This window comes from Sinocyclocheilus anshuiensis, unplaced genomic scaffold (assembly GCF_001515605.1).
Source record: "Sinocyclocheilus anshuiensis isolate Anshui unplaced genomic scaffold, SAMN03320099.WGS_v1.1 scaffold2751, whole genome shotgun sequence".
NCBI lineage: Eukaryota > Metazoa > Chordata > Actinopteri > Cypriniformes > Cyprinidae > Sinocyclocheilus > Sinocyclocheilus anshuiensis.
The window spans coordinates 190,665-200,664 of NW_015541086.1; the positions used below are offsets into that span (position 1 = coordinate 190,665).

At 36.3% G+C, this 10,000-nt stretch overlaps 1 protein-coding gene across 1 annotated transcript in view; it reads right to left on the reverse strand.

Annotated features, from left to right (window-relative positions):
* Positions 1-7,787: 7,787 nt before the first annotated feature.
* LOC107690721 (WD repeat-containing protein 46-like) overlaps positions 7,788-10,000 on the reverse strand; it is an 18,837-nt gene continuing 16,624 nt past the window's right edge. Inside the window, exons 9-10 of the mRNA XM_016489127.1 lie at positions 8,423-8,536; positions 7,788-8,094 (exon numbers count right to left, since the gene is read on the reverse strand). Coding sequence (XP_016344613.1) covers positions 7,981-8,094; positions 8,423-8,536 — 228 coding nt within the window. The 3' untranslated portion in view covers positions 7,788-7,980. The remainder of the gene's footprint in view (positions 8,095-8,422; positions 8,537-10,000) is intronic.

Here is a 10,000-nt window from a genome sequence, read left to right on the forward strand (position 1 = left end):
TGAATCACTCCCCGAGACGACTCGTTCTTCCCGAGTCACATTAAAGATTCGTTCAAAATGAACGAATCGTTCAAGAATGACCCATCACTATAAGGCTCTTTCACACAGAACGCAGCGTGCGGTAAACCTGCGTGGCTCACGTCCGCCCCGTCCGCCCTTTGAACACAAGAGGCTCTCCAGATGTAGGGCTGAATGGGAAAGATATCAATGGGTCTGCCCAGTAACTAATGATGAACGCGCAGTTTGCAGAAAAGCATTTCAGTTGCTCACGGTGGACTGACTTAAAGGGACAGTTCACCCAAAAATGAAAATTCTGTCATCGTTTACACATCCACAAGTTGTTACAAACCTGTATTAATTTCTTTCTTCTGTTGAACATAAAAGAAGATACTTTGAAGAATGTGGGTAACCAAACAATTTCTGGTCCCCAGTGACTCCGATAGTATATATTTTTTTCCCTACTATGGAAGTTACGGAGGACCAGCAGCTGTTTAGTTACCCACATTCTTCAAAGTAGTCTATCTTCTTTTGTGTTCAACAGAAGAAAGAACTTTACGCAGGTTTAGAACAACCTGAGTAAATTATGACAGAATTTTAATTTTTGGGTGAACCATACCTTTAAAGTGACAGACACATCTGCGCTTCTAAAAGTATCGGCCTATTGTTTTATTAAAATTTGGATAGTCTGTAAATATAATATTCCATACATTATCAGAGCTTGGTAGACATAATTATTATATTCTTAGACATTATTACACAGATTAATTAATAGATTATAATTAATGTTAGGCCCTATTTATTAATTTATCATTTATATTAATCATAAATCTATAAATCATCATATTTATCATATACAATTTGGCATTTAAAAAAGTTTAAAAAGTGCTAAATTATTTAGATAAAAATGGAACAAATAATTACTTTGAGTTTATTTTTGATTTATTAATTATACTATTCATACAGGACTGCCTGCTCTTTAGACGTGTGCATCATTAAACGACACTATGTTGATGTGATTATATTTAGCCCAGGCTAAATGATGACAGCTTAATTCAAAAACAAGCACATCACTGGCTTTTCAATGTAGCCTGATATATAGGCTATATCATGAAGTGAATGAGGCACCACTACACTGGTGTGCTTTGATTTCAATCTTATTGATAGTTTTAGAGATGCAGCGAAAGGGGGCATTCCCTCCGCACGCGCCCGTCACTGAAAACTATCAATAGAAGCATAGCCTACTATCCCATCCTGCTCTTAGTTGTCATCATAGTAACATTATCGTGAAGATATAGGCCTACGCCTATGCTGGCCATCAGCCCTGCAGGATGAGACATAAGCTTTTCTGTTGAATCTTTAATTTTTTTAAATTGTTGCTAGTTTGTTTGCTTGTTAAAATGTACATAAGTAATGAGTAACACTTAGTTGTCTGATGTAGGCCTACTGCCTGGGCACAAATGTCCTATTTGGCTGGGTAGGGTTGCACCAGCCATTCGAAAGTTCTTACTTAAATTAGAACGTTAAGTCCTCACTAGAGGCTAGTAACCACTAGCTAGTTTGTAACTAAATCTATACATTATTTGGTTGCACCAGTTGTTCGTAAGGCAGGTCGTACCCAGCTAACAATTTTTGGTTCCCAGAACGTTATTTTTTATGGTTTGTTTTTGGTTAGCCAGGAAAGTTTTCTTAACGTTCCCAGATAGTTATTCTAACGTTCCCATAACGTTATTCTAATGTTCCCAGAACATTAGTTTTTGGTTCCCAGAACGTTATTATAACGTTCCCCTAACCTCTTCACTCCGATATGATCACCCTGCTGTATGTCAGTAATCATCCAGCACACTCGTGACACAGTATAGTATAAGCGGCATGGAAATTATCTGTATGGACGCCTAATCAGTATTATAAAAACCACATCTCGTTTTTATCTATTTTTTTAAGTAATAATCTGAGCACATCAACCATCATATGTAAGATTAAATAAGATTAAATCTGCCCATTAATATGTAAGATTACGGAGTAACGTTACCCAGATTTTACATTTCTTCTGCACCAAATAAAAATGACTTCAACACAATGTATGGTTCATAAAATATAAACGAGCGAGTCAGCCAGCCAGTAAAACGAAAAATGACCGTTAATTTGTAAATCCTGCGAGCGCGCGGCTCTCTGTGGAAGACAGGTGCTGGAGAAGCGCGTGCAGATCAGAGGCGCGCAGTAAATGAAGATGAAACAAACCCACGCATTTCTGATTTCTGTTATCACTCTACGCTTAACCCTGGCTTAATATTATAATTTAAATCGCATTTTGATTGGTCTAAATTCTGTATTTTAATAAATGCTGCATTAAACGAATTTCAGGGCTCTGTATAGGTCATTACACATTAACATCTGCTACGTTTTCATTGGAAAGATAGTTTTACAGGGTTATAAAAATAACCTGAGAATAACCATAAGGGAACATTCGCTATAAGTTCTTTTTAGGTTATTTTAGAAATAACCACCCTGCAACGTTCTGGGAACGTTATTTTATGGTTGCAAAAAAATAACCTAAAAATAACCATTAGGGAATGTTCTCTATAAGTTCTTTTTAGGTTTTTTAAAAACCACCACCCTGCAACATTCTGGGAACGTTATTTTATGGTTACAAAAAATAAAACCTAAAAAGAACGTTCCCCTAACGTTAGTATTTGGTTCCCAAAAAAATAACCAAACGGGAACCAAAAACTAACGTTAGGGGAACGTTCTGTGTTTGCTGGGTAGCAAGTAGTTCGTAAGCTCTCCGTAAAGTAATGCGTAGTCGCATAATATGATGTTTACCCTAAATCATCCAATAGAAACCTTCAAATACACAAGCAGCAGGCACATGCAGAGGGGGTTGCGGTGGGTGCTTGAGCACCTGCCCCTTTTCCCTTGATACCCAAAGTGCCCTTTTGTCAAGGCAATTTTTTTTTTTTATTAAACGCCCTTTTGTGAAGATCTGCCTAATCTAAATATTACAAAAAATAAATGAATAATAATTTAGCCATAAATAAAATGATCCACATGATGACCTTTCACCTGACGATCTCATCTGGAACGATCCCTCACCCTCACTTTCAGACACCTTTAGCGCGCTACCAGATGCCTTCAATTGCCTTGTCCAAATACCCACACTTGCAGTCTTTGCACTTGACCACTTGAACACTTATATGACGTATTTCCTGCATTTGGCCCAAGTGTTTAAGTGAGCATGAAGACCACAAGTGTGTGTCGAACTTTTCATTACCTGTTTATTTATTTATTACCTGGAGATAACTTGAAAAACACACTTAAACCATATATTTCGCAACCGTGTGTTTATTGTCTTCATGTTTCATCAGTAAACGTTTCTGCTTTTTTTTCAGTTCAGCTACAGTACAGCTATAGCCGGATGCTTTTGTCCATGTTAGGGATTTCCTGTAGGTCATAAATTATTACTTCTATGAGTCTTTTTTGGACTTTCTGAGCAAGAGCGCCCTCCGGCTTCGAGTATGAATGAAACACACTGCAGGAGAGTGTTCAGCGCTCCTGATATTCACATCTCCTAATTTTGGATACGAATAAAACGTCAGGTAATGCATAGACTATCGATATTGTCTCTTTGAATTTAAATCTAGATTTTAATCTAGAAACCTCTATGACGTGAACACACCTGCCCGAATAAAGTACAGGGGACGAATTTACATTTGATTAAAATTAAATATTTATTAAATATTAAAAATGCAGCTAACGTTGTTCTACACACAGCAATATAAACAAAGGTGCCTGTTCTCTTTCGTTCTTGCTGTTTGATTGGGAAAAGTTTAAAGGGTGTCGAGGGAGCTTGTCCTTTTTATGTTTCTGACTAAAAATTATTCATACTTTGAACTATTATTTTTACAGTATTTATTTAATCCAGATATTTAGCATGCCAAATATTTCGCGGGCGTCGGCGACACGTTGGCGATTCCCTAAGATCGCGTCTTTGATAATTCACACTGCGTGATTGTGAATCTCCGACAGCTCCAGATATTTAGCATGCCAAATATTTTGTGGGCGTCGGCGACGTGTCGGCAATTCCCTCAGATCGCGTCTTTGATAATTCACACTGTTCTTGCTGTTTGATTGGGAAAAGTTTAAAGGGTGTCGAGGGAGCTTGTCCTTTTTATGTTTCTGACTAAAAATTATTCATACTTTGAACTATTATTTTTACAGTATTTATTTAAAAAACGTAGAGTGCATTAAAAATAATTATTATAACACTGGTAAAACAGGCTTATACTGATTTTCTCATCCTCCGAATTATACTTATTAATCCTGTTTTTATTATCATTATTATTAAAAAAATGTATAAATTCAGAACAGGATTAGAATAGAATTCTATTTTAAATAAGACAGAAATATTTTTTCTACAACAACAACAGTAGTGTTTACAACAGCAAAACCACCATACCCTGTAAACTCAATAATAATAATAATAATAACTCCGGAGCGGTATCCGAGATAGTGTGGGTTTAGTGTGCGTTAAGGGCACTGCGCTTTGGCGTTTTTAAGACCTGGGACAGTCTTGCGCAATTACTTCCTGTCGCGCGCACGCGCTCTCAAGTGGTCAAGACCGCAAGTGTCGGTATTTGTACAAGGCATATAACTTTCGCGGCTGGTGTGTGTGCTTGTTTACTTATATGATTAAATTATTATTATTTTACAAGAACGACGTGAAGAGAGCATGCACATCTGTTCTTCATATTGCTGCGTGTAGCCTGTGGAAGTAACATTAGTTGCAAGGGGCTATACTATTTTTGTTCAATATTATCCTAATGACAATCTTATGATTGGTTTTAAAGGCTACTACGGACACCTTTTTTCCATTTTTATCACAGGATAAGGCAGGAAATATATTTTATAGTTTCTATACTGAATGATATGTAAATCAGTACTGCTGTCACGCCCTTGGACTGCCCCTGTAAAACAAGTTTCCATTAAAAACGATACATTAATAACATTAGTATATATGTAAGCTATTTTTATATGTAAATAACATTCAGAAACCGTCATTGAAATAAATAAGGATCAATAAACACTGAAAGAAAAAAAAAAACATAAGAAATGCCATTTATTCATTATTTCATCTGACATGCGCAACACGGACCGAAGCGCACAGAGGCGCGCTGTAGATGGGGTGAAGACGCGCTAAAAAAGAAACAAAGTACGTTTATTCACATACTGTTCTCTCTCTTAATATGTACGTGAGTGTAAATGTCAGCAGCATCATATATGCCTAAAGGATTGCAGGTTGTCGGGTAAAAGAAGAGCATATTGATGCAGTTCACTCAGTCTGCTATTTTATTCCAACCGTTCCTGACAAAGTTTAAAATTTCTGATGATTTTTTTTGTTCCATTTGGTTTTCCAATCTTGTTTGTGACATACATTGATTTCTGTGTAAGCATCCATAGGTTTCTTGGAAAGGAATCATCACCTAATGGCTAAATCACTGCTCGCCACCACAGTACATGTAATTCTAGCAATGAAAAATGCTTTACAACATATAACTAGTGTTCCTGAAAGTACATAATTAACAAGTAAAATTAGCAATGTAGCTTGGTCCTACCTCATTACAGGCTTTTAAAGGAGAAAGACCATTTAAAATCCATTTCAAATTTACATGAAGACAGTGCCAAGCATCTAAAACTGGAGTGATAAGCTATGTCTTAGCTCTGGTTAATAGTGGTACTACAGAATTATAAAGTCTCTCAACTGTTGTCATTTTGTGCAACGAAAAAATATTTAGTAGTGCGCTGTAATTTAGTGCCCATTTACGTCAAAACTAGGCTAAATTGTAACTTACTGTACGTAATGAGCAGCTGTACGCTGGTGCAACCGGCCCCAGGTCATCTGCCAATGCTATTTGATAAATAGGCCTACTGCAAGTTGAATTAATGTAGATATGTACACACACACACACACACACAGGATTACATGGGCTATAGGTTTGCATGGATGACTGCCATTTAGTTGTCTGATGCACTGCTTAATCACAAATATCCTTGTTGGCCATGTCATCTGTCGTTGCTAATGGATACTGTGAATGAATAAATGAAGCAGAGAATGAATGAATGAATAAATAGAGGTAGATAGATAAATAAATACATACACAAATACATACAACAAACATACAAACAAATAAATGTCTTTTTTTTTGTCATTGCAGGTATCGGCAAAGATCATGTGTCTCGAGTGGCAAAGTATTATGCACTCAATGCTACAGCCAGACCAGAATGCAGGGGTGGTGCTGGTAAGGTGGCTGAAAATTAGGCCAAGCAGCAGCTCGTGATGGATCACATCCATCAATAACATCAAATATAATGGGAACACGGCTTGGCCCAAGAAGAAGGACAGTATGCACAGTGAAGACCAGGAGTCAAAAATAAATTTCATTGGCTGACAGAGAGTTTACTGAAGACTAAATTCTCCATATTTTCAAAGGTTGAAGAAATTAGTTTAAGGATCCAGTAGGGTTGCAAGATAATGGTTGAACAGTTAGTCACAATTATTTTGCAAAACAAAATATAATCACGATTATTGTCATTTTAACTTTAATTTTGACCAGTTGCCAATGCAAGTTAATGCTAATACAAAATGAAAATGAGACATTTTCAGGATAAATAGCCAGTGGGCAAATATCACAGACATTTATGCTTCTTAAAATGGGAGAAGCATAAATTGTGATCATGATTAAAATACGATTCATGGTGCAGCCCTAGTATACGGTCTTTAAATAACTTAAAATACAGAAACCCTTGTATTTTACACAAAATCATCTGACATTATTCCTACAAGTTCTAAAGATTATCACAGGGTTAACAGTACAACAAATGCTCTGCCATTTGAGAGAATGATTTCAGTGAACAGCTAATTGATATTAACATTACTATGAATTCCCTTGTCCTTTTAGGTGAAAATAAGCTTACATAATGAAATGTTGGAAATATGTAAAATTATTTATTTGCCAAACAGTAATTTTTTGCAAATCTGTGCCAGTGACGGAGGGTTGTGAGTAAGCAGATCCACAGCTTTTGCGCCTCCGCTCTGTTGCTATACATGGTCATGATTGTTGCATTGGGCTGTTGGTCTGTGGGCCGTTTCATGTGAAAGAAACACTGGAAATCAGGTTCGGGTTGTATTGTTCTTGTGGGCCCTTATAAACCTCTGGGGCCTATGCACACCTTTTCCCCCTTTGCAGTGCCCCTTTATATGAGACAATACTAACTCCACTAAATAAAAAATAAAAATTGTCCCCGCCCCATGTAAGGTACATGTATGTTAGAGCAAGCTAATAAAGTTTAAAATTTCTGATGATTTTTTTTGTTCCATTTGGTTTTCCAATCTTGTTTGTGACATACATTGATTTCTGTGTAAGCATCCATAGGTTTCTTGGAAAGGAATCATCACCTAATGGCTAAATCACTGCTCGCCACCACAGTACATGTAATTCTAGCAATGAAAAATGCTTTACAACATATAACTAGTGTTCCTGAAAGTACATAATTAACAAGTAAAATTAGCAATGTAGCTTGGTCCTAGCTCATTACAGGCTTTTAAAGGAGAAAGACCATTTAAAATCCATTTCAAATTTACATGAAGACAGTGCCAAGCATCTAAAACTGGAGTGATAAGCTATGTCTTAGCTCTGGTTAATAGTGGTACTACAGAATTATAAAGTCTCTCAACTGTTGTCATTTTCCCCCCATTTCATGGGGCCTTAAAAGACAAATACATGTACGATTTGTTTGTAGTTTTTAAACATATTTTATTAAACAAGCTAAAAGCTTTCAAGGAACAAGGAAATGACATCCAGAGGTTTTGAAAAAAAAATGTCTTGTACAACAGCAATCTTACATTTGCAACAGATTAGCATGCATGAATAGTCTCTTCTGCTTTGAATTAGTCCTCTAGGATGGGTTCACAGCAGTCAGGGATCTTCACTTTCTAAAACGGTCAAGTGTTGACTTATTTCCCAACTTCTTTTCGTTGAACTTCTCTTTCAGCTCTTTCTCTCTTTCTGTTCGTTCTTGTACGGATTGCCGAATTTCGTCCTGCAGAATCACAGTAGAGAGGAAGTGGTGTGAACAGAGAGCAAATAAGAAACACTACTGAGAGAGGCTTGTGTTTAAGTTAAACAAAGACTTTCTGCTCTCAAAAACCCTTTAAGTCTATGATATTCTGACCTCTAGATACAGCTTTGGTCCCTCCTGGAATACTGTCAAACTTTTAACTTGTTGTCCACTAAACATTTTATTCTGATTGTTTAAAAATGTTACATCTTCAATGTGAGGCATCATCATGTCTGTAGTACGAACAGTGTGAGATGATTCCAAACAGAGACAGAAGACAGAGAGAGAAAAAGAGAGAGAAAAGAAATACCCTCTGATCCTCATGGGCGACTTTTCTCTTTCTTTTCTCTATGGCACCAGCCGAGCTTCTTCCTTTCTTCTTTGTCTTTGGTTTAAATTTGTCTTTTGCCAATGGATCAAAGCCCTGAAACAAAGACGAGACACAAAGTAAGAGCTAATGACACCAAACTGATGGATACATACTAGGGGTGTAATGGTACATGTATGGGGTGTTTCGGTTCGGCACGAGTGTAAATACAGCATTGTTTTAACCACTGCACGAGTGGAAATTCATTGGAAACTTGCAATTTTATATATGGTTACTTTTGATAAGAAACAGTCTCATCTTTTTTTCAGGAAATTCAAACAGTAAATGCCATTTTGACACGCTTTGATGTGGCGAGACAGATCGCTGTACAAACACCTCAGTTCAAATGGCAGTGCGGAGCGCGAGTGAAGCGTGAGCATCCCTTCCTCTTTACTACTAGTTTTAATGTGAAGTAAACATGAATGAACATCTCATGCCTTATGTAATCGCTCAATCAGTGTTTCAACTGCTGAAAGACATCAATAAAACGGCTTGTAAACAAAATGTCATGTAGCATTTCATTTACCTCATTATATTTTACTTAACCTGAATATATTTCAACAACTATATGGACCCTTTTCACAAGACTGTGATGACGCATTTAACGGTCATCAGCATCGTAAATCCTCAAAAGTTTTTCATATTTGTATTTTTAAAAAATGTATGTACATATAACACTATTATTTGTATTATATCACCTTTGCATCAAATTACAAAAAAAAACAGTCAACAACACTAATGCGAGGGTGTTTCTAATGCAGCGTCTATGGGAGGGACGGTAAATTTGACATCGTTCTCTCTTCTGACTACCGATATCAGTCTCTGCCAATTTTTTTCCTTTTATTGAAAGTCATGAAAACCCTATCGTGGAGTTTTTCTTTTGCTATTTGAGCAAATGGGAATGGAAAAAATATATTTGTGGTACTCTCCCATTGTAAATCCTCAAAAGTTTTTCATATTTGTATTTTTAAAAAAATGTATGTACATATAACACTATTCTTTGTATTTTATCACCTTTGCATCAAATTACAAAAAAAAACAGTCAACAACACTAATGCGAGGGTGTTTCTAATGCAGCGTCTATGGGAGGGACGGTAAATTTGACATCGTTCTCTCTTCTGACTACCGATATCAGTCTCTGCCAATTTTTTTCCTTTTATTGAAAGTCATGAAAACCCTATCGTGGAGTTTTTCTTTTGCTATTTGAGCAAATGGGAATGCAAAAAATTTATTTGTGGTACTCTCCCATTCACTGCTATTCAAGTCAACCCAAGTATGACGACTTCCGCTGCTGAGAAATCCGGAAATGTGAAAAAGGTCCATATACAGAGGCAAGATGAGTAGAAAATTTCATTTAAACTTCTCAAGACAACCCGGAAATGTGAAAAAGGTCCATTCAAACAAGTTAATTAAAAAACTACATTATGTGCAATTTACATGTTTGCATACAATTTTTTGAGTGTTGATTATTATATTTAAAAAATAATATGTATATAATACATTTATATATATATATATATA